General features: G+C 41.3%; 1 protein-coding gene across 1 annotated transcript in view; it reads left to right on the top strand.

Annotated features, from left to right (window-relative positions):
* GABRG3 (gamma-aminobutyric acid type A receptor gamma3 subunit) overlaps positions 1-25,081 on the top strand; it is a 558,231-nt gene that overhangs the window by 495,238 nt on the left and 37,912 nt on the right. The window contains exon 6 of the mRNA XM_010355210.2: positions 13,136-13,273. Within this exon, the coding sequence (XP_010353512.1) occupies positions 13,136-13,273 (138 nt within the window). The remainder of the gene's footprint in view (positions 1-13,135; positions 13,274-25,081) is intronic.

Raw genomic sequence — 25,081 nt, 5'->3', positions numbered from 1 at the left:
GTAGATTCAGCACTATCCATGGTTTCCGGCCTCCACTGAGGGTATTAGAACATATGCCCTGTGGAGGCTACTGCAGCGGACTGCTGTGCTCCATTAGCTACATCTAACAGACATGCCTCTGTTAATCCAATGTCATTACTACACAAAGTTAGTATGGGTTCCTTACTATCATAGAACACTCAGCCCACGTGCCATTTCTGCAGTTGTCTTTTTTATAGTTGGCTTGTTTGTAGCAGTATCAGTCAAGACCTACACATGACCTCCTGCTAATAGTTCTCTCAAGTCTCTTTTCTTTTTTATCTTATTTTTTTAGAGACGGAATCTTGCTCTGTTGCACAGGCTAGAGTGCAGTGGCACGATCTCGGCTCTCTACAACCTCTGCCTCTTAGGTTCAAGCGATTCTCCTGCCTCAGCCTCCCAAGTAGCTGGGATTACAGGTGCCCACCACCACACTGGACTAATTTTTGTATTTTTAGTAGAGATGGCGTTTCACCATGTTGGTCAGGCTGGTGTTGAACTCCTGACCTCAGGTGATCTGCCTGCCTCGGCCTCCCAAAGTGCTGGGATTATAGGCGTGAGCCACCGCACCCGGCCTCAAGTCTCTTTTAATCAATAAAAATTCCTTCTATTCATTTGGGCAGAAAATAGGCCATTTTGCCCATCAAATCTCACACATCCTACGTTTGGCTAACTATATTCTCATGGTGTCATGTAAGGTGTTTCTCTATCCCCCATATTTTCTGTAAACCAGTAGTTAATTCTAGAACTTTGCTTAGCTTCAAGTTGAACTCTTTGGATAAGAACATCATAGGCATCCCCGTATAATTCTTTGCCTTACAATGGAAAGGACATAATGTCTGGTCCTGCTGCCTTGGCGATGTAAGACAGACTCTTCAGTGGGTAACAGCCTCGGCCTCTGGTGCTCCCAGATTCATCGGAGGCTGTGAAGTGGCATATTTTAATTACATCATTCCTCCTGCATTTGTTAGTGGCTTGTCTATTGAAAAAACTTGCACATCACTACTTATTTAGCCTGAAATTCAGTATATACAGGAAAGACAGGGAAAATGCTTAATTCTTTCCCTTTATCAAACTTCAGTGTGATCTGTTGGTGCCCAGTACCTTGCATTTCTCTTATTAGGAGTGAATTTGGGTGTCTTTTATTCTTTTTCCTTTTTTTGACAGCATCTCACTTTTTCGCCCAGGCTGGAATGCAATGGCACAATCTCGGCTCACTGCAACCTCCGCCTCCCAGGTTCAAGCTGTTCTCCTGCCTCAGCCTCCCAAGTAACTGGGATTACAGGCACACACTGCCAAGCCCAGCTAATTTTTTTTGGATTTTAGTAGAGATGGGGTTTCATCGTGTTGCCCATGCTGGTCTCGAACTCCTCAGCTCAGGCAATCCACTCGCCTCAGCCTCCCAAAGTGCTAGGATTACAGGTGTGAGGGTATCTTTTTTAATTGGCTTATGGGCCATTTTTATTTCTTCCTTTGTTAACTGATTATTCACCATTTTTACCTTTTCATCCTATTGGATTTTGGGTCTTATTTTTCTTGTGTCTATAAATCATCCTTTATTAGCATAATTAGTCGTCTTTTTCCTGTGACATATTAACTCTGTTTTCCCCAAATTGTTACTTGCCATTTTTACTTTTCTTGTACAGTACTTTTTTTCCGTGCTTTTTTAAATCATTTTTTCATGTAGACAAATTTGTTAGTATAGTTTTTAATTGCCTCTAGATTTTTGAGTCATTGCTAGAAAAGTTTTTCCAAAGCCAAAGCTATAAAGGAATTTATTCACATTTCTCAAATTCTAGTATATGGCTGTTTTTTCTTTTTTACTACTTAGATCCCTGATCCATTTGGAATTGTAACTGCCCAATGGGTTCATCTTGTCTGCATCCCACATACAGTCGATTTATCAAGACAGAGGAATTGCATTAGAGAAGGAGTTTAATTTTAATCCACACAGAGCCAGCTGAACAAGAGACCAAAGTTTTATTATTACTCAGATCAGCCTCTCCCAAAATTTAGAGGCCAGGGTTTTTAAAGATAGTTTAGGGGGTGGGAGTTAGGGAATGGATGCTGCTGATTAGTTGGGAATGAAATCAGTGTCTGGAATTGGTGGGTTCTTGGTCTCCCTGACTTCAAGAATGAAGCCGGAGACCCTCGCGGCTCATAAAAGTAGCATGGACCCAAAGAATGAGCAGCAACAAGATTTATTGCAAAAAGCAAAAGAACAAAGCCTCCACAAGTGTGGAAGGGGACCCCACTAGGTTGCCAAGTCTGGCTTGGGCAGCCTGACTTTATTCCCTTATCTGGCCCTACCCACATCCTGCTGATTGGTTCATTTTACAGAGAGCTGATTGGTCCATTTTAAAGAGAGCTGATTGGTCAGTTTTGACAGAGTGCTGATTGGTGCATTTACAATCCCTGAGCTAGACACAGAGTGCTGATTGGTGCATTTATGATCCCTTAGCTAGACATAAAAGTTCCACAAGTCCCCACCAGACTCAGGAGCCTAGCTGGCTTCATCTAGTGGATGCCTCACCTGGGCCGCAGAGTTGTGCCTGTCCTCCTCAGCCCTTGGGCAGCCAATAGGACCTGGAGTCCCGGAGCAGGGGGCCAACCCATCGAGGGGGTTTGGGCCGCGTAGAGCCCACTGGCAGAGGGAGGGCTTGGGCATGAGGGGCTGGAGGTCCTGAGCCCTGCCCTGCAGGGAGGCATAAGGCCAGGCCAGAACTCGAGTGCAGTGCCCGCCTGCTGGCACCCTCTGTAGCTGCTGGCCTGGGTGCTAAGCCCCTCACTGCCCTGGGCCCGCGGGGCTCGCAGGCCGCTCTGTGTCTGGGCAGCCAGGCCAGCACCGTGCCAGCAGGAACTGGCGCTGGCCCGTGAGCGCCTCCGCCCGCAGCCACAGTTCCCTCCCATGCCTCTCCCTCCACACCTCCCCAGGAGCAGAGGGAGGTGGCTCCGGCCTGGGCCAGCCCAGAGAGGGGCTCCCGCAGTGCCATGGTGGGCTGCAGGGCTCCTCAATCACGGCCAGAATGGGTGCCCAGGCCGAGGGTCACGGAGAGCGAGGGCTGCTAGCACGTTGTCACCTCTCAATAGGGTGTGGAAACTGGTCGTCAGGCTGAGTCTGCTTCTGGGTGTGGGCACCGGAGGAGTGGCTGGTCCCAGTGGAGTCATCCAGGCATTGGAAATGCAAAAGTCTGAGAAGACATTTCAAAGGGCCAATCATAAGTTCCACCATAGAGATGTTATTTACAGCAGTACTTGAAATTACAAATCTTGTGACCTCCAGACAGTGGCTGGTTATCATTTAACTACATGTACATCTTAACAGAATTCAGGCCCCTCTCACAATCCTAAATTTGTGGTCTTTTATTAGTTTCATAAAGGAAGTTTAGTTTTGGGAAAGGTTATTATCATTTAAACTATAAACGAAGTTTCTTCCAAAGTTATTTTGGCCCATGCCCAGGTGAACAAAGGTAGCTTGGAGGTTAAACGCAAGATGGAGTCAGTTAGGTCATATCTGTTTCCCTATCATAATTTTTTTGCTGTTATAATTTTTCCAAATGTGGCTTCAGAATTTATTCTCATATGTGATATAAGAATAGATCCAAATTGGTTTTTTCTCATATGGCTTTCACTGATCATAAATACCTTCTTCCTCCTAATTTAAATAACTGCCTTCATCATAAACAAATCCTAAGAGAATTTTCATCTTTCCTGTTTCTTTGATCAGTCAAGCACCAATACACAATAGGTTTAGTGTAGAGTGTTTATAATAGTTAATAACCTGTGAAAAGCTAGCCCCAGTCACTGTACTTCTCCTGGCCATTCCTGCTTGATTGTTCTTACGAATAAAATTTATCATCAACTTTGGAAACAAAAAAAGTTAATAATCTTCTTATTGAGGTCACATGAAATTCATAATTAAACTTGGAGAGAATCACCATCTTTCTGTTGTATGTCATACAGTCTTCCTATGGTGTGTCTTTACATTTCTTTAGTCTATATTTGGCACAGTAGTAACTTATGAACTTCCTCTCATAGGATTTGACTGTTTTTTGTTAAGTTTATGCCTGGGTATTTTATGATAATGTAGGAAAATATTTCTACTAGTTTATTAATTCCTTTCTGTCTTCTGGATATGTAAATATTTATTTATTTATTTATTTATTTATTTGAAAATGGAGTCTCGCTCTGTTGCCCAGGCTGGAGTGCAGTGGCACAATTTCAGCTCACTGGAACTTCTGCCTCCCGGGTTCAAGTGATTCTCCAGCCTCAACCTCCCAAGTAGCTGGGACTACAGGCACACACCACCATGCCCTGCTAATTTTTGTATTTTTAGTGGAGATGGTGTTTCATCATGTTGGCCGGGCTGGTCTTGAACTCCTGACCTCAAGTGACCTGCCCCCACTTGGCCTCCCAAAGGCCCGGGATTACAGGTGTGAGCCACCACTCCTGGCAACATATATTGCTTTCTAGTCTGTATGCCTCTAATTGTTTTACATATTTATTTATTTACTTTCCTAAGAGTATGTTAACTAATATATAAAATGTAATGACAAATAGTAAGGAAGGCAATGGATATTACCTTGCTTTCAATTTTAAAAGGAAAAGGAACTCTATTTTCCTATTAATTTAAGTTATTGGATCTTAGGAATATATGTTCTCTCTCTCTCTCTCTCTCTCTCTCTCTCTCTCTCTCTCTCTCTGTCTCATATATATGTATATATATAAAATACCTTTTAAATTTTAGCTTAATCAGTGTTCTTAACACAAACATACACTGCATTTTATCAAATATGTTTTGCTTTCTATGGAGATGAATGTATGATGGATTATATTCATGAATTTCTACTCTCATTCTTGCATAAATCCTATTGGATCATAATGTATTAATTATTAAATGTGCTGATGGATTCTGTTCACTGTCATTTTATGTGAGATTTTACATTCATATTTTCAAGCAAGAATGCTTTTCTTGTGCATTCATTATTAGGTTGCATATCATTGTAATACTCACTATATAAAAATATAATTAGATATTTTTCTTGCATTTCCTACTCTCTGGGCTGAAATGGCACGAATAGCATCTGAATGTTAAAGGTTTGGTAGAATTCCCTGCATACCCATTGGCCTGGTGCTTTCTCATACTTGCCCTCTTTTTGCAGCCCTTATATGTTTCTTCTGTAGAACCCAAGTTGATTTGCAAGGAAATTTGAAACTATGGAAAAGGGGAGAAATACACCTGTCATCGAGAAGTAGAACTTGTAAAGTGCAATTTTTTACAGGGGAAAATGCTATGTAATTGTGCAGTACTATGTTGACTAAGGCTGATTGTGTTAGAAGATAGTTAGAAATGATTACCTTTGTGACAGATTTGACCAGCCACTGAAATTATAAATGTCTGGTCCAAAAATCATTGATATTTTTACTTAATCTATGAAGTATTAAATTTAATAAGCTGGCTAATCAGTTTTTAGTTTTCTTTTTTCAAATGCCTAACTTTGCATATTTTATTGTTATTTAAGAAAAAAGAAATGGCTTTCATATTTTTATCATAGGTTGATAAGTCAGGTAATAAATGAAATTTATCAGGTTTCCAAAAGAATCTATGATTATGACTAGAATTGTGATTTCTCTGGGATGCTGTAGTGGATGTTACACTCAAACTGATAATTTGTGTATTAGGCTGTATCTCATGATGTGTGTGAAAGAACTGAGAGTTAAAGACAGTATCCCTTCACTTTCATGAAAACACAAGGCAACCATGAAGTTAACACCAAGTATATGTAAGGGTTAAACTCTGTCTTGTCTGTCTTAAAGTTTTCTTAATATTGGTTTCTAGGTTCAAAAATCAGGAAATGCCTTGTTTCATAGGCTTTACACAGAGGCCCTGAAGAGGGACTTCTCCATCCCAGGAGCCAGGGAATGGGCCCGAACAGGTCCAGCCATCACGGTCATGCCCTGAGGGCTGACTGCAGCCACACTGCCACCACATGAGGTCAGACAGACGGATGGAGCAGATTAGGAATTACTTCTGCTGATATGAAGACTGCATTTTCCTAACCACAGGCATTTTCTTCTTTAAATATTTGGTGACAAGTAGTATATGTTAATATCACAAAAATACACAATTGGCAGTCAGTAGAAAGGGCCAGACCAAAATAATTTCAGAATGACTAACAAATGAAATATAAAACTATCTAAGCATGTTTCGGGGAAGTATTACTTTACAAACATAAATATAGAAATTAATGATGAATTTAATGTAAGAATGTTAAAATTCAGTATGTTGAACATCCAACAAAAAATACCAAGAGAGGAAACAAATGGGACAGGAGGTCTTTTCTAATGATTCAAAATTATCCACAAAAAAGTTGCTGTGTCCCTCCAGCGCTTTGGAAGGGCCCTTGCAAGCAAGGGCTGTGTGGTCCCAGCTTCATTAGCTTAGTGGCATGTCAATCTCTGATCAAAAGCATTCATGACCTTGATTTGGGGATCTGGAAGCCTTCTCAAGAGTAGGAAGTGTTTTATAAAAAGCCCTGCAAAGAACAAAAGTATTTCTATTAAGTCTTGGAGAAAACTATGGAAGACAGACTGTTTTTTAAATGATTGATGATTCTTAATGCTGTTTTGAAGCATTACCTGTATTTCCATAAAGGTCAAGACAATAAGCAGTTTGGAAATGATCACCTCTCTACTCTTGAGAAAAGTGGATTTATAAAAAGGGTGGCTGGCTGGGCGCAGTGGTTCACGCCTGTAATCCCAGCACTTTGGGAGGCTGAGGCGAGTGAATCATGAGGTCAGGAGTTCAAGACCAGCCTGACCAACATGGTGAAACCCCGTCTCTACTAAAAACACAAACATTAGCCAGGCATGGTGGCAGGTGTCTGTAATCCCAGTTACTCAGGAGGCTGAGGCAGGAGAATCGCTTGAACCTGGAAGGCGGAGGTTGCAGTGAGCTGAGATTGCGCCACTGCACTCCAGCCTGGGCTACACAGTGAGACTCTGTCTCAAAAAAAATCTTTCTAAGTTGAGGAACTTGAATTTGGGGAACATGACAATCAGAAGAACAAATGGAGACCAGTGTTGTGCAGAGGGTGAAGGGATGGACACTGGAGTCATACATCCTAACCTTATACTCTGCCTCTTCATTATTACATTGTTCAGTGTCTCAGTGCCTCAGCTTTCTTATCTGTAAAGTGGGGACAGTCATGTCTATGTCATTAGAATTGTTGTAAGACGTACTATATAGAAAGCCCTTGGAACAATTCGTAGACTATAGTTACGGTTGTATGGACAGTGATATGATCATGATTACCGTGATGATGATGGTGATGATTGTGATGATGATGGTGATGACGATAGTAGTGGTGATGGTGATGATGACATTGTTGGTGATGGTAATAGTGGTGATGATGATAGTAACGGTGGTGGTGGTGATGGTGATGATGGTAATGATTGTGATGGTAATGGTGATGATGTTGGTGATAGTAATCATGTTGGTGGTGATGGTGATGATGGTGATAGTAATAATGGTAGTGGTGATGGTGATGATGATGGTGATAATAATAATGGTAGTGGTGATGGTGATGATGATATTGTTGATGATGGTAGTCATGATGATGGTGATAGTGGTGATGATGATAGTAACGGTAGTGGTGGTGATGGTGATGATAGTAACGATGATTGCAATGGTGATGGTGATGATAGTAGTGGTGATGGTGATGATATTGTTGATGGTGGTGGTCAAGATGATGGTGATAGTAGTGATGATGATGATGATGATAGTAATGGTGGTGGTGATGGTGATGATGTTGGTGATGGTAATGATGGTGGTGGTGATGGTGATGATGGTAATGATGATTGTGATGGTGATGATGTTGGTGATAGTAATAATGGTAGTGGTGGTGATAATGGTATTGATTGTGATGGTGACAATGATGGTGATAGTAATGGTGGTGATGGTGATGATGGTAATGATGATTATGATAGTGATGGTGATGATGGTACTGATGATTGTGATGGTGATGATGATGGTGGTGGTGATAATGTTAATAGTGATGTGGTGGTGGTGAATATAGTGATGATGACAGTGATGATGTCAAAGGTAGGAAGAAGTAGAGGCAAATAATTCAAGGAAATATCGTGGCTGAGTATTGGATGACCACTACATTGACCAGGCTCAAAGATTAAAGTAAGAATATAAAAGCAACAACAACAACAACCACAAAAAACCAGCAAAGAACTCAGTGGCTACTACAGCAAATACATAATCTATAAAATTAGTCCAGGAGAGTCACTTAGCAAATAAGTGGCAAGAAGAGAAGCAACAGAAACAGGGACAACAACAAACTCTGGAGTGGAGGAAGGGATCTGATATCAGAGTTGTTCCAATATGTTGTCTACAAGCAACAAAAAATCACAAAACCTTAAAAGAACAGAAAAACATGACACACACAAAGGAAAAAGCTGTTAATAGAAATTATCATTAAAGAATTCTAGATATTGGATGTGTCAGACAAATACTTTAAAAATATGTGTAAAGAACTTAAGGAAATCATGCCTAAAAAAAATCAAAGGAAAGTATGACAACTACATATCACCACATAGACAATATCAGTGAAAAGGTAGAAATTGTTGAAAAAGAACCCAGTAGAAATGCTAGAGTTGAAAAGTACAATTACTGCAATAAAAATAATCACTGGGTCGGCATAATAACAGATCTGAGTATAAAGAAGAAAGGATCAGCAAACTTGAAGATAAACCAATGGAGATTATCAAGTGAGTGGAATAAAATGAATAACGAATGAAGAAAAATATAGAGAAATGAATATACCTGTGACACATCATGAAGAATACCAACAAACACATAATGGGAATCTCAGAGGAGAAAAGAGAAACAGGGACAAAATTACTTGAAAAAATAGTGGCCAAAAATTTGACAAAACAATTCATTTATACATCTAAGAATGTCAACAAACCCCAACGAACTTAATGAGATTGACAACTATACACATCATAGTGAAACTAACAATGTTAAAGACAAAGAGAACATTTTGAAAACAGCAAGAGAAAAGCAGTATTTACTTACAGGTGAATCACAATATGATTAGCAGCAGATTTCTAATGAGAAACCATGGAAGCCATTAAGAATATTAGATCACACCTTCAGAGTGTTGAAAGAAATGACTGTCAACAAATAATTATATTCCTAGCAAAATTATCCTCAAAAACAAAGAAGGAAAAATCAAAAGACAAGTCACATCCACACAAAAACTTGCACCTGTATGTTTATCACAAAGCTTTATTCATAAATGCCCAAACTTAGAAGCAACCAAGGTGGCTTTCAGTAGGTGAATTGATAAATAAAATGTGATATATCTAGATAATGGAATTTATTCAGCAAATGAAATGAGCTATTAAGCCAGGAAGACAGGGAAAAACTTAAATGCACATTACTAATAAGCAAACCTGAAATAGCTACATGCTATATGAGTCCAACCTTAAGACACTCTAGAAAAGAAAACCATGGAGACAGTAAAAGGATCAGTAATTGCTAAGGTGAAGGATGGCAGGGAGGGATGAATAGGTGGAGCACAGGGGATTTGTAGGGCAGGAAAGATACCCTGTACAATACCGTAGTTGTGGATACAGGTCATTATACATTTATCCAAACCCATAGAACATACAACACCGAAAGTAAACCCTAAGGTAAACTATGGACTCTTAGTAACAACGACATAATTAATCAGTTGTAACCGATGTACCATTCTGCAGCAGGATATTGATAATGAGGGAGGCTGTGCATGTGTGGGGCAGGGGGTATACAGGAAATCTCTGAACTTTCCACTCAGTTTTGCTGTAAACCTAGAAGTACACTCAAAAATAAATTCTATTAAAAAGAAAACAAAGCCGGGCACAGTGGCTCACACCTGTAATCCCAGCACTTTGGAAGGCCAAGGAGGACAGATCACAAGGTCAGGAGATCAAGACCATCCTGGCTAACATGGTGAAACCCCGTCTCTACTAAAAATACCAAAAACAAAAAACAAAAAACAAAAAAAAACAGCCAGGCGTGGTGGCGGCCGCCTGTAGTCCCTGCTACTTGGGAGGCTGAGGCAGGAGAATGCTGTGAACCCAGGAGGCAGAGGTTGCAGTGAGCTGAGATTGTGCCACTGCACTCCAGCCTGGGCAACAGAGCGAGACTCCATCTCAAAAAAAAGAAAGAAAAAAAGAAAAAGAAAAGAAGGAATTCTGGAGACGGATGCTGGTGGTGGTTGCACACCATTGTGAATGTACCTTATGCCACCAAATTGTGTCCTCAAAAATGATTCAAATGATACACTTTACATTATGTATATACTACTACAATAAAAAAATGCCAGTCACTGCAAAAGGAAAGATGAACCACAGAAAGGGAGAAAATATTTTAAAATATGTATCTGATAAGGGACTTGTACCCAAAATATACAAATAACTCTTAAAACTCAACAATATAAAAACCACCCAATTAAGAAATCAGCAAAATATCTGAACAAACATCTCACCAAAGAAAACATACATATGGCCAATAAAAGCATGAGAATATGCTCAGTATTATCAGTCACTGGAGAAATACAAATCCAAACAATGGTGAAATGCCATGTCACACCTGCTGCAATTGTTATCACTGAAAAGACAGAAACTAACACGTGTTGCAGAGGATATGGAGAAATTGAAACCCTGGTACATTGCTATAGGATTTTAAGTTCCAGCCACTTTGGAAGACAATCTGGCAGTTCCTCAACATGTTAAATGTAGTTCCCCAGACTCAACAATTCCACTCCAAGGTGTATAACCAAGAGAACTGAAAACATGTATCAACACAAAATCCTGTACACAAATGCCCATAACAATATTCATAATCATGAAAAAATGGACTCAACCAAAAGGTCTACCAACTGATTAATGGATAAACAAAGTATGGTACATCTACAATGAAATATTATTTGGCAATAAATAAGAATGGAGGGCCAGGGGCAGTGGCTCATGCCTGTAATCCCAGTACTTTGGGAGGCCAAGGCAGGTGGATCACGAGGTCAGGAGATCGAGACCATCCTGGCTAACACAGTGAAACCCCATCTCAGCTAAAAATACAAAAAATTCGCTGAGTTTGGTCGTGGGTGCCTGTAGTCCCAGCTACTTGGGAGGCTGAGGCAGGAGAATGGCATGAACCCGGGAGGCGGAGCTTACAGTGAGCCGAGATCGCGCCACTGCACTCTAGCCTGGGCGACAGAGTGAGACTCTGTCTCAAGAGAAAAAAAAAATGAATGAAGTACTGATATGTGCTACGATGGAGTGAACCTTGAACACATTATGCTAAGTGAAATAAGCTATTTACAGAAGCTCACATATCATATGATTCCATTTATATAAAATGTCCAGAATAGACCAAACTGTAGTGACAGACAATATAAGTGACTGCCTAGGACTAGGTGAGGTGGGTGGTGGGTGTGGGGAGGAAAAGGGGGGAAAAGGGGAGTGACCACGACTTGGTCAGGTGGTTCATTTTGGTGATGAAAATATTCTAAAATTAGATGAGGGTGATGGTTCCACCATTCAGAGAATATGTGATAACCCTCTGATTTGGGCACATTGAATGTGTGAATTTATGTATGTGCATTATATCTCAAATAAAGGTGATTTAAAAACAAAGTTAAAAAGGAAGAATTCTAGCATAGAGCACCTTTCGTAATTATGACAGCCTAATGGGGATAGAAAGCAACTGGGACATGGCCAATGGCCAAGTACAGTGATTCCTTCCTAGAAATGCTTCAGACTGGCTCTGGGTCCCTTGAGCGTAGCATTTTCAAGTGCGAGGAGAGCATGTGTCCCTGCTGTGTTGACAATAATTTCACCGGGCAACCCGCAATCAGAAAGCGGGGCATGTCTGGGCTTTATTTTAGTCTTTCAATGATGGAGCCAAGCCAGCAACGTCAGGCAAAGAGGGAAAAAACTCAAGAAGGCAGATTGCCTTTAAGAATTTTGCAAACTGATTTAAATGTTTAATCAGCACATTTCAACCACTTTATTAATATGTTTGCATACATATGTGTGCACTAAGGCAGGGCTTTTAGTATTCAGGATAACTCATCAAGATGGTGCGTACATTTCTTCCAGAGTCATGCCATCAGTGTCTGTATGAATCAGTGAAGGCGGAGAACGCTAATGCTGTCACGTGTTGCCGATGACACAAGGCCTAGACCTATTCTTGAGAGTAGGGCACGCCCTGTGGGGCAGACACAGCTGCAGAGCCTGCAGATCAGGCAGGAAAAAGAGAGCAGCTGCACCAGGCCATAGAGCTCCAGCAGAGAGGGGATGGTGTTATCCCAAGCATGGTTCAGAAGTGGGGAATTGAGGAGTACAGATGCAGGCAGAAAAGCAGGCATCTGGCAAATATCCACCTCTGGCTCAGGGAGCCAGGGAGCCCTGGTGACAGCGCCCACAGGGCGGGGCAGAGCACCTGCCTGATGTCATGATCTAGGCAGTCACCAACTTGGGCCCTAGGCAGCAGAAACGCCAGGCTTACCCTTCCTGGAGTAATTAACCACGTGAGAAAGGGTCCCTGAAGCAGGTCAATATTCACCTATCAAAGCTGGAGACTGATAGGAGAAAGAGGTCTATCGAATTCTGGAGTGATTCCCTTACTGAGTTCCTCTTTCCTGAGATCTGGATGGAACACATGTTGGGGAAGGGTGGAAGGTGTATGGGCATGGGCCATGTAGTTAGATCTGCATGGCAAGGACTCAGAGTCTGGGAGCCATTGACAAGCACCTTCCACTCCTTGAAGGCCGACGGCAGCTACGGCTCTCCAAGGTTAAAGAAATGAAGACACCACCCCCTGTGTGTTGTCAGTGGCCAGGCCTATGTGGTGGAGCGCCTGGCCATTCGTGAAAATCTGCAGTGGGATTAGGTGGCGTTCGGCCGTTCATTTTTCGAGTTTCTGTGTCTTGGAAGAAAACTGAGAGAGCACATATGGCCTAAAAGTTTAACTCCTATTCATTGATCAGAATTATAATTTTCACTTTAATGATTTATAAATGTGTACCTTCAAGCGCTAATGTTTGCTCTGTATTTTTAGATGGCTATCCCAAAGAAGAAATGATTTATAGATGGAGAAAAAATTCAGTGGAGGCGGCTGACCAGAAATCATGGCGGCTTTATCAGTTTGACTTCATGGGCCTCAGAAACACCACAGAAATCGTGACAACGTCTGCAGGTAGGAATTTACTGAAAGAGGTACAGCTCTCCAAATTCCGTGAGGCCTAACGCCATATGTAGTCATATCCTTAATGTCCCGGCCTTTCGGGTAACCATGATACATTAGTGATACTGGAGACAAAACAAGTGATTCAAAGTGAAACTGTGTTTTAATGTTTTAATTGGTATGGGAGAGGGATGATTAGAATTAATTCATATTTTTGAATCCAGGCTGTGTTTGCATAATATCTATAAACCTAGGTATAAACTTAACCTAACTCACTACTGACCATATTTACACAAACCAATTTTACTGAAGGGGAGAATTCTGCAAATTTCCATGTACAAGAAGAATCAGATATTATTGAGAATCCACACATAAAAGAAGCTGGTTTGACATGCCCTTTGAGTTTCAATTCTTTTTATTTACTCTAAGTTTTATCTTTAACTCTGAGTTTCTTTTTCAATGATTGAGCACAATAATTACCTACCAATTTGATTTTATGAAGTGATTATTACATGCATATTCAAAATCCTGTAATTAAATAAAAAGAGTTCTTCTGCCTATGAATATATGTGAATGTGTTTTGTTTTGCTTTTTGTCTTATGTCTTATGTTGTTGTTTTCTGGTTTGGGTATTTCATTATTCCTAGGGTCTACTTTTTCATAACTGATTTTCCTTTGGCAGGGTGTGGGGTGCAGATGGGGGTAGAGTTAGCTTTTCTACTGATATTATTTGTTAGTATGAAGAATTTGTTGGTTCTTAAAATTATCTAATAATTTATTTTATTGGTGAGTAGATTAAGATGCCAGTTTTGAGAATTAATGGTAAATATCTTTAAAGCCTGGTCTTAATTCTTGGTACCACTGTAAAATAGAGAGTTATTGACACATCAAGAAAAGTCCTGAAAAAGTTACCTGATTAAGGGAGAAAAGCAAAAGATTCTCTATGGGTGTCATGGTGGAAAATTTGAGAAATGGGATCTGTGTTTAAATGTTAAACAATGATAATGTTAAATAATGGAACACCACAATTTATGTAAATGAACTGCGGAGGCAGTGCAAAGGAAAATGTTTTGGGATGCTTGCTGCCAATTAAGAGGTACCTACCTTGGTCATGTAATTCCCTGTCTTAAAGGCTGCCATGCACCAGCAGACCTTTGGGGTCTAAGGCTGCCTGAAGGGAGTTACCAAGCAGCAGGGAGGACTGCTCTAGCATTTACATCCCAAAAGTCACTGCTTCTCCTTTCCTGGTGTTCTCAAAACAAAAGGAAATGCAAAGTTAAGCGGAACCCAACTAACTGAGGGGATTTTGAAATTGATTGCAAGCAAATACTAGCTCAGAAAAGTGACAAATAGAAGGAGACAACAGATTTGAGGCAACAGTCTGAGCAATTCTTGTGCTGGGTGTTACTGTGGCTCTTAAACAAATTATAATCGATCTCTAAAGTCATATTTTTAGTAAGTTTTACAACCATATTCGATCTTCTGTATAATTACACTTGTAAGGAAAATGTCCTTTGGATAATAAAAAAATTTCCCATTTCATATGCTCGTGACGGACGCATGGTAGCTGGAGCCCACAAGCATGAGAAGTCACGCTCTGCCTGCAACTGGGGTGTGTTGTTGCGTGTTTTCAGGCCATATCCAGCGTCAATTCAGGTGTCAACAGTTCACTGTTTAATGAATATTCATGAAACACCATTGCTTGCTAAATGTGATTGACATTTTCACAATGTGGAGGATCACCCATGGGGCTGTGATGGCATTTGAAAGGATCCCTGTGAGATAAATGCCTTTTTATAGGCAAATGTTATTCCTTGTTTCTCCATCTCCTAACTCAAAATTATGACTATGGCAATAACACACTTACTTACATAATCCCTTTTTTTCCAAGAAAACGAAAGCATTTGCAACACTGTCTACTTGGTTCTCACAAGTCGTTGTAAAGTTTGAAAAGGATGGATATGATTGTGCCAAGTTTTCAAGCTTATGTAAATAATTCTACTAGGGAACTTATTTGTGAAATGGAAACACTTTGGGAAACCTCAGAATCAGGAGAACGAGATATGAAGCCTGCAGGTGCATTGCCAAGTCCAGGCCCTGGGAGGTGGTCTGTGTCTATTATTGCCTCCCACCATCCTCTCACTGTGGCTACTGTGGCCCGCCATGCTTTGGGCACAGCCCTAAACATCTGCATTTATTTGACTGGACTCACTTTTCTCTGTTGGGATAACGTGAATATCAAAAATGTTATTTATGACATTCTGAGACTTGAATGTAATATATTAAATATGTTTATTTAAAATGCACAAAGACTGCTCAAAAACATTAGTCACTGAATTAGCTTCCTGGAGCTGCTTTCACAGTTCTACCAACTGTGGCTCAAACAACAGAAACATGTTGTCTCTCAGTTCTGGAGGCTGGAAGTCTAAAATCAAGATGGCAGGCTTGGCATCTTCCGAGTGCCGTGAGGGAAGGATCTGCTCCAGGCCTCTCTCGTTGGCTTGCAGGTAGTATTCTCTCCATGTCCTTCTAATATGCAGCGAATTCAAGAAGTGAATTCTGTTCTATTGTCTTCTCCCTGGAGGTGTCGATCTCTGTGTCTGCATTTCCTCTTTCTATAGAAACACCAGTCATATTGGATTAGCCCTGCCTTCATGACCTCAACTTAACCATTTTCAAAGGCTCTATTTCCAAATAAGGTCATGTTCACAGTACTGTGGGTTAGGACTCTAACATCTTTGGGTGAATACAACTTAACCCATGGCAGTAATGAAGAAAGTTTAGCACATTATGAAGAGTAGCATTTCAATTGCATTGGGAAATGAGATGTTCTCTTTGTCCCAGACATATCTATTTTACTTGGACTTCCCAGTAAGTCCAAGTGTCTTGGACTTCTGATTGGCACAACGGTGTGCTTTGTTAGGTTACTGATGGTCTTGAACAGTCTCTGTGCAGTCTTTGTGCCTTCCTCAACTATTCTCCAAGAACAATTGCAGCTGACCATTCCTTTGCACTAGCTAGAGGCCACCGTGCATAACAAAAATCAGAGACTTGTTTTTTCTTCTTTTTTTTTTTTGAGACGGAGTTTCACTCTTGCTACCCACGCTGGAGTGCAATGGCATGATCTCGGCTCACTACGACCACCACCTCCTAGGTTCAAGCAATTCTCCTGCCTCAGCCTCTCAAGTAGCTGGGATTACAGGCTCCTGCCACCACGCCCGGCTAATTTTTTGTATTTTTAGTAGAAACAAGGTTTCACCATGTTGGCCAGGCTGGTCTCAAACTCCTGACCTCAGGTGGTCCACCCTTCTGGGCCTCCCAAAGTGCTGAGATTACAGATGTGAGCCACTGTGCCCAGCAAATCAAACTTTTTGTTATCTCTTCTATATATCTATATCTATCTACCAATTGCAATAGGAAGTAAACCTCTTACTTTTTTTATTCTAATAATTTAAAATATCTGTAGGCATACCATCACTGAGAATAATCTGCAGCGATTTCAAGGAAGTATACCTTGGAATTATCAGAAACAGGCTGATGGTAAAACGTTCAGCTTTGGTTTTCAATAAATGTTGTTAATTAAAAAGAAGCTCAGTATATATGGATATGCATACATGTATGAGTTGATATACACACATATATTTCCTGCGCTGTCAGCTGAGAAGTCCTAGGAGCAACAACGCTGCAGGAGCAATAAGTACCCTTAGTGCCCAGATCTTGGCTTCTAATATCATTCTCCAATTAAAGGAACCAGGGCTCCTTGGAAAAGTGGCAGATTGTGAGGCTGCAGCAGGGAATATACAATGTGAGCCTAGAGAATCTTGCAGTTCCAGAAACTAAGACATGCTAACCACTCACCTCACACCCACCCACCTACACACAAAATCATGGGGCCATATCAACAGATGCCAACTAAAAGATATTACAATGGTCAAAGCCAAAAATGTGAGCAGCAAGATAAATATGGTAGTATTGGATTATAACCCAAGAAAAAAAATCAATATCCATGAGGCCACACTGATGCAAATAAATGAATAAATACATACATACCTACATGGGAGAACCCAGACAAATCCCCCATGCAGAATTTCACATGATTTATGTAGATGTTATTCCCTCAAGGAGGCAGGGCATAGCTCCCACTCTTTAATTGTGGGCTGCACCTGGTGACTTTCTTCCAAAGAGCACAGGAGGAGACAAAGGAAGAAGATGCACAGGGGATACGTCTGGTGAACACCACTCGGCCAGGTGATCGGTGAACATGGTCAGTGATTATACATGGTGATCCTGTGTACCCTGCATATGATGCAATGAAAATCCACTTTATGAGTCTGGAAAGAAGGTGGCTATGGAAAGTTATCCTCTTGGGTTAGTGCATCAGTGAGTCAATAATTAAAATACGCATGAGGCCATTATCTCAGAGAGAAAGGAAGGAAAGATAAATGGACTCTATACTCCAGACATTTTCTGAATTTCAAAACTGTGAAAAGAAGAAAGTGAAGAAAACAAGGAGAAAGGGTCTGAAAAGTAGACTCTGTCAGGGAGGGCAAGATAAGGAAAGCGCACCACTGAGGATGCACCAGGAAGGGGGGTCGCGGTGAACATGCCACTGGAGCTAGAGCCCCTGGAGTTATCTGTACAGCAAGTGCAAAAGAGACTAAAAAACCCGTCAGACTACAGCTCAGCCTTCAGTCATCCCAGCCCCTGATGGTATGAAGGTGATCACTCCCAATCTTTGGCCTGGAAAAGAGAATGAAGAGTCCCCCCTTGAAGGATAATAAAATTTTATTTTTTACAGATTTTCATACAAAAAGTGCACTGTGGCCAAATGATCAAAACCCAAAAATAACACAGGTATCTGACTTTTTACCAGAAATCATGGCAACCAGAAGCCAGTGGAATTCCAAATGTGAAAAGAAACAGAGAATATTCTATAAAAAAGCCAATAAAAATAATGGTGAACTAATGACGTGTTCGGGCTAAAGAAAAACAAGAAGAGAGAAAGAGATTGACTCTATGATCTCTAGCAAGCTGCTTCTCTCCCTTGTGTAAAACCTTTATGACGTTTGCAGGTTAATCCATATCTTTGCCATATCAAGGCTGCCCGTAATGCCCATTTGAACCTGAGTCCAGTTGTCTAAAATAATTTGGGTAGAATGCGCGGCGCTTTTTCCTCACCCACAGCAGGTTTGTCAGATAGGACTGGAAATATGAAGGCTGCTTTGCAATGGGCATATACCTATGGCAAGCTGAGGGGCGCTCAGGTCAGGCTCAGAGCATGCTTAGAAGCGGCTTTGTAGTGGAAGTGATCCTAGGAAAGGCTCCCTGACGTCACAGGAAGAGATCAAGGAAGAAGCCTGGGGCTTCTTGGCACCGGGAGCTTTCCCTCTGGTGCCTGGTTTATTACACCACCATGAAGAGGCTCCCTCAGAAACTAGTTATCATGGTCAAAACAGTCAGGAGAAAGGCTGCTCTCCCATGGCGGTGGCAAAAGCCACATGGCTTGATGTGGACATCTGATGTTTTGGAAGTTGATTCAGTCTTTATGTGTAGAAGCTTCTCTAAGGAATTCTCCAAACTCCAAAACATGATTCTCTATATAAAGGTTTTGATATTGTGTGTGTAATATTCCAGCTCATTAAAAAATACATGTATTTCCTCCGGCAGTGCCCACTGGGAGGGAGGGAGCGCAGAGTGCAGGAGCTCCAGTGCTAGAGTCAGACCACACTCTGCTTGAACGAATCTGCACCACTTACCTGCTCTGTGACCTTGGGCAGTTCCTCTGACCCGTCCGTGCACTGCCCTCCTAAGTGAGAGGGAAACTGCCTCCTCCTTTATCTGGGTATTGTGAATTTCAGTGAATGAATGCATGCCAAGTACATAATTGCCAGTATATATACAAATATTGCCTGTTATTATTGACTCAATGTAGTTCCTGTGAGGGAGAATTGAGAGATTTACGCATTGTCTTCTTCAGTAATCATCCACTAAGTCAGCTGCCAGCACTGTATTCAATGAGACGTGCTCCAGCAGGATGCTATAGTGAGATTTATATCTTGAATGCAAATAGGAATATATGTTTAAATAGCTCTTGTAGAAGAAACTCAAAAAGTGGTTTCTTCTTGGCTTTTTGTCATATTTTTCTGAATGCAATCTGGGTAATGTATCAGTCTGGGTTTGAAAGTCATAATTTTAAAAATAGCGTCAGTATCTTTGTTCACAAGATTGAGTGAAAAATCTTTCACACCCGCTGTGAGTCATCCTCCATCTCTAATTCAGACAGGAAATGCGGAGAAAACCTCTTCTTGGTCTAATGAACTGCTCGTCTGCTAAGAATATTGAAATCCTGTGATACAAATCATATCTGAATATGTCTGTTCTTTTAAAATCAGATTTAATTAATTACTCCTTCCATGGCACCTGAATAAATTATAGCATTTAATATATGATGACAGTAATATGTCTGCATAAGAGCATTTTATGGTTTCCATTTGGCTCTCGCTTTTCTACTTTGAGCAAGGTAGGACATGGGCCAATATCTTTATTTATAGATGAGGAACCAGTCTCAGTAAGATCTCAGGCATGGCCTTCAGTGGTGCACCCAATATGTGCTGTAGCTAGCATTAGACCCTCTCATTCTGAGGCCAGTGGCTTTTCCACGATGTCAGTGCCACAAAGAGTTAACTTGACTTCCAGTATCTGACCCCTGGTTTCCAGAACATTTTATTTACCTACCCAGTGTTGGACTGTATATACCAAACAATATATCCCCTGGCGTGGATGATATTTTATATCATTTTTCCACTGTAGAATTATATTACTGCTTCCAATATTTGGTCGGAAGGAAAGTCTTAAATCTGTATCATGACATAAGCGAGTATGATGATTTCAAATTATAAAAGGACATTCTTGTTGAGATTTAGGGCTCTGGAAAGTATTTCTCTGGAATATCGCCACGCTTAAGATGCTCAGGAACACTCATTGTTTTACATGCTTTTTTGATGACACTACAACCCTTTAAGGTAGCTAGGCCACTATCCCATGACACAAATAACAATCTGAATCTTAAAAGTATCTTTGTTCATGAAATGCGAGGGTGAGCCATCCTATAGCCTCGAGATAGCTGTAGAGCACAGCACTCTAGGAGAAACCTGCACTGGATAAAAGCCAAACAGCCCTTGACACCTGAGCTGCAGCTCCTGGAGCACTCGTTCCTGCCCACATCCTAGCAAGCACTCGTGCCACACTCCCATACCCTCCCAGCCCACCTGGATAACTTAGTAGTCCCTGGGCTTTTAAGCATTGATGTCATTCCTCCAGGAGGCCATTTTCAGGAGCTGCTCCCATGCCCCTCAAAGCCCAGGACAGGTTGACAGCCATTTACTTACAGAATGCCCTGACTTTGCTGCATGGTGACATTTAGCACATAGCATCATACCGTGATTGTAACCAAGGAGGACTTGGAAGACAGAGGTTGAGAATATGATGCTGGAGCCATCCTACCTGGGTTTAAATTCCAGGCCTGCACTCATAAGATATGTCGTCTTGGATGCACTGTCTTACTTCTGAGACTCAGTTTCCTCATCTGCAAAGTGGGCAGGACAATTCTCGTGCTGGCTTCAGAGATAAGGACCTTGTGAGGATTAATGAGCTTGAAAGCAGACAGCCATCATTGTCTGGCATTCATTTTACACCCTTCCCAATGAATCCACCTGTTGGTATCCCAGGGAGCTAGCAAAGTAATTAGCTCAAAGAAAGTACGTGAAGGTTTGGAAGAGAAAATAACCCTTAATTTGTTTAGCAAATGAGTCTAAAGGATAAATATATCCCTTTGCAAACATTTAGTTGTCATCTTAGAAAAATTAATACAGAAGCATTAAGGAGATATAGGAGTGAAGATATTGTTTTGATATTTTAGTAGCTACATTTCACTCCTGTTTGTATTAATAGTTTCATTATTTAAAATTTATCCAACAAGGGACTTTTAAAATTTTTTTTATTATACTTTTCTGGGATACATGTGCAGAACGTGCAGGTTTGTTACATAGGTATACACGTGCTATGGTGGTTCGCTGCACCCATCAACCTGCCATCTACGTTAGATATTTCTCCTAGTGCTAGCCATCCTCCATCCACCCACCCCCCACAGGCCCTGGTGTATGATGTTTCCTGCCCTGTGTGTATGTGTTCTCATTGTTCAGCTCCCACTTATGAGTGAGAACATGCGGTGTTTGGTTTTCTGTTCTTATGCTAGTTTGCTGAGAATAATGGTTTCCAGCTTCATCCATGTCCCTGCAAAGGACATGAACTCATCATTTTTTATGGACTGCATAGGATTCCATGGTGTATATGTGCCACATTTTCTTTATCCAGTCTATCATTGATGGGCCTTTGGGTTGGTTTCAGGTCTTTGCTATTGTGAATTGTGCTACTACAAATGTACATGTGCAAGTGTCTTTATAGTAGAATGATTTATAATCCTTTGGGCATATACCCAGTTATGGGATTGCTGGGTCAAATGGTATTTCTGGTTCTGGATCCTTGAGGAATCATCACAGCCTTCCACAATGGTTGAACTAATTTACACTCCCACCAACAATGTAAAAGCTTTCCTATTTCTCCACATCCTCTCCAGCATCTGTTGTTTCCTGACTTCTTAAGGATCGCCATTCTAACTGACATGAGAGGGTATCTCATTGCGGTTTTGATTTGCATTTCTCTAATGACCAGTGATGATGAGCTTTTTTTTCATATATTTGTTGGCTGCATAAATGTCTTCTTTTGAGAAGTGTCTGTTAATATCCTTCGCCCACTTTTTGATGGGGTTGTTTGGTTTTTTTTCCTGTAAATTTGTTTAAGTTCTTTGTGGATTCTGGATATTAGCCCTTTGTCCGATGGATAGATTGCAAAAATTTTCTCCCATTCTGTAGACTGCCTGTTCACTCTGATGATAGTTTCTTTTGTTGTGCAGAGTTCTTTAATTTAATTACATCCGATTTGTCTATTTTGGCTTTTGTTGCCATTGCTTTTGGTGTTTTGGTCATGAAGTCCTTGCCCATGCCTGAATGGTATCGCCTAGGTTTTCTCCTAGGGTTTTTAATGGTTTTAGGTCTTACATTTAAGTCTTTAATGTATCTTGAGTGAATTTTTGTATAAGGTATAAAGAAGGGGTCTATTTTCAGTTTTCTGCATATGGCTAGCCAGTTTTCCCGACACCATTTATGTACTTTTCAGATAAGCCTAGTTTTGCCATATGGATACAAATATATGAACCAAAATTTTTGAAAGGGGCAGAGCAGATTGATTTTAGTTGGTTGATATTTATTTTTAATAAATATCATATATTAAAGGCATGCAGCTTACCACAAATTCGTTTTCTATGAAAATACTGTAAGCTTTCAGCAGGATTCAGATTTTAACAGTCCACATGGCTTCTGTGCAGACAAGGGATGCCACGGACCTATTTGGAGGCTGGCTGCCTCGGTGAGGAATTGATTCCTTAGGAGTCCCCTGGGGACTCGGGAGCTTACATAGGTGATGTCCATCCAGCTCACGTGAAGACTCTTGGCCAGACGTCCATTTTCCGTCTTAATCAACATAGAATCTGAAGAAATGCAGGCCTGTTTCCTGAGATAATGAAGCCTTTGCCAGCCAGGGTCAATCTCTCTTTGCCATTATTGTCATGGTAGCCATCAATTAGATAACCTGGGTGCGTTTCCTCTTTGTCCAATGAAACTTTTCTTAATGGTTCTATGTCAACTGGTTGTCACTGATCAGATACTTCTGTGCAGGAAATTTTGAATTTACCCAAAATAGTTCCTTCCAGACCCCAACTTTCCTTGGACAACAGCACTGCTCTTGGGATGTTGCTCGGTTCTCACTTCGCTCTCCATAACAAATAAAGATATATTTATCTTTTAGACTCATTTGCTAAACAACTGACAGAGACAGGAGCATGGGAATTGTGTGGCCCCACATGTGGCCCTTGTCCTGCCACTGCCCCCCACCCCCACCCCACACACACTGCTCTTGCCCCTTTTCCGTGGCCATTGAAGATGTCTGTTGTCAGAGTCGTACTACATTGGACTTAGTAGTTCACCTTCTCCTTCTGATTTGCTCTAAACCAGAAGGAGACTCACTCCATGTATCAGAACACCACACATGAGAGGAATGCAGCAATGTTGTTGTTTTGCAGGCACCTGGCTCTTGGCAAGGGCACTCTCATGCCCGCCTTCCTGGCTGTGCTGCTGAGATGCTCATGCTGGTCTGGATGGACGCATGCAAGCCCCGCGCCCTCAGCCCCCACTGGCATAGCCTCAGCCCCACACTGAGGCCTCTGCCTTCAAAGGCCTGGGGGCTCCCTTTCCCAGAGGGTATCCAAACAGTCATTCAGTCAACCTATTTACTCTTCCCAGGGAAGAAAAAATCATAATTCAAGAAGCCACGCAGTCAGCTCTGCTGGCAGCCAAACACCTCCCAGTCTCAGACAGGCAGCCTAGTCCAGTCCTGGCTGAAGTTTTCCTGGTAATCACAACTCAAAATCATATCTGTCTTCCTGTCCATAGGGGTTTTCCTTGAGTATCACCTCATGTGTCATCATACAGAAACCAAAAAATTCTACTACCACCTAGATTCTACAGTTGATATTTGTTTTCTTACTTCCTTTAAGCTATCCACCCATGAATCTTTGGATTTCAAACATCTGCTGATTGGCAGTAAGACCAGCATATACTTGTGTTCGGTTAGTATTTTAGGGTAAAATTCAAGTGTAAGGACAATAAAATGTAAAATTAGAGGGTCCATGTAATGCTTCAGTGTCTATTCCTCAAAGAAGTAATTACCAGTAAAAAAGTGTGATCAGGCCATGCGCGGTGGCTCACGCCTGTCATCCCAGCACTTTGGGAGGCCGAGGCAGGTGGATCACGAGGTCAGGAGATCGAGACCATCCTGGCTAACACGGTGAAACCCCGTCTCTACTAAAAATACAAACAATTAGCCGAGCGTGGTGGTGGCGCCTGTAGTCCCAGCTACTCGGGAGGCTGAGGCAGGAGAATGGCGGGAACCCGGGAGGCGGAGCTTGCAGTGAGCTGAGATCCGGCCACTGCACTCCATCCTGGGCGACAGAGTGAGACTCTGTCTCAGAAAAAAAAAAAAAAAAGTGCGATCAGAACAAACAACAGATGAACCAAAAGAAGCCGCAGAGTCTGAGGAAGAGCCTCACTGCAGTAAGAATGACAAGGACATTCGAAAGTCACTCTGTTACTCCCTGTATTCATACTTCAAATATGTGGGCTGCTTGGGCCATTTGCATGGCTCTAAATTTTCTTCTTATTACCCTGTATGCCCAATGCTACTGTTATTTACAGAATTTATGTTTTAGTCATATCCCATATGACTTGTGTAATTTTATTTATCAAAGCCTTGTTATCAAACCATGTTGGGGTAATTTATTGGTCTTTTATACCAAAAGCCTTTGTTTCATCAATAAAAAACATAAAGCTCTAGCGGTTTGGAGTTCATCCAGAGTTGCACAGCATTGTGATTAGCTCATTTGTCAGGACTAATTACGCTCAAGTTAGAACAAAGTCTTTTTAAAAAGTAGCTAGCCAGCCCCCAATTTTAATGAGGACTTAGAGTCATAGACTTGGCTTGGAATTCATCATCGCTCCCTGAGTATGTGTCAAGTAGAAAGAGAGGGCACATTCCAATGGCTCTTTATTTCTTCTGTAATAAAGTCACAGATAAAAGGAGCATAAAAAGCATGCTTTGGTCTCGGTTTAAGTCTCACTTCAAAAGAATCTGAAGCTGATGTGAAGTGAAT

Source organism: Rhinopithecus roxellana, chromosome 5, assembly GCF_007565055.1.
Source record: "Rhinopithecus roxellana isolate Shanxi Qingling chromosome 5, ASM756505v1, whole genome shotgun sequence".
NCBI lineage: Eukaryota > Metazoa > Chordata > Mammalia > Primates > Cercopithecidae > Rhinopithecus > Rhinopithecus roxellana.
The sequence above is the reverse complement of the archived record's forward strand: the minus strand, read 5'-3'. Positions and strand labels throughout refer to the sequence as shown.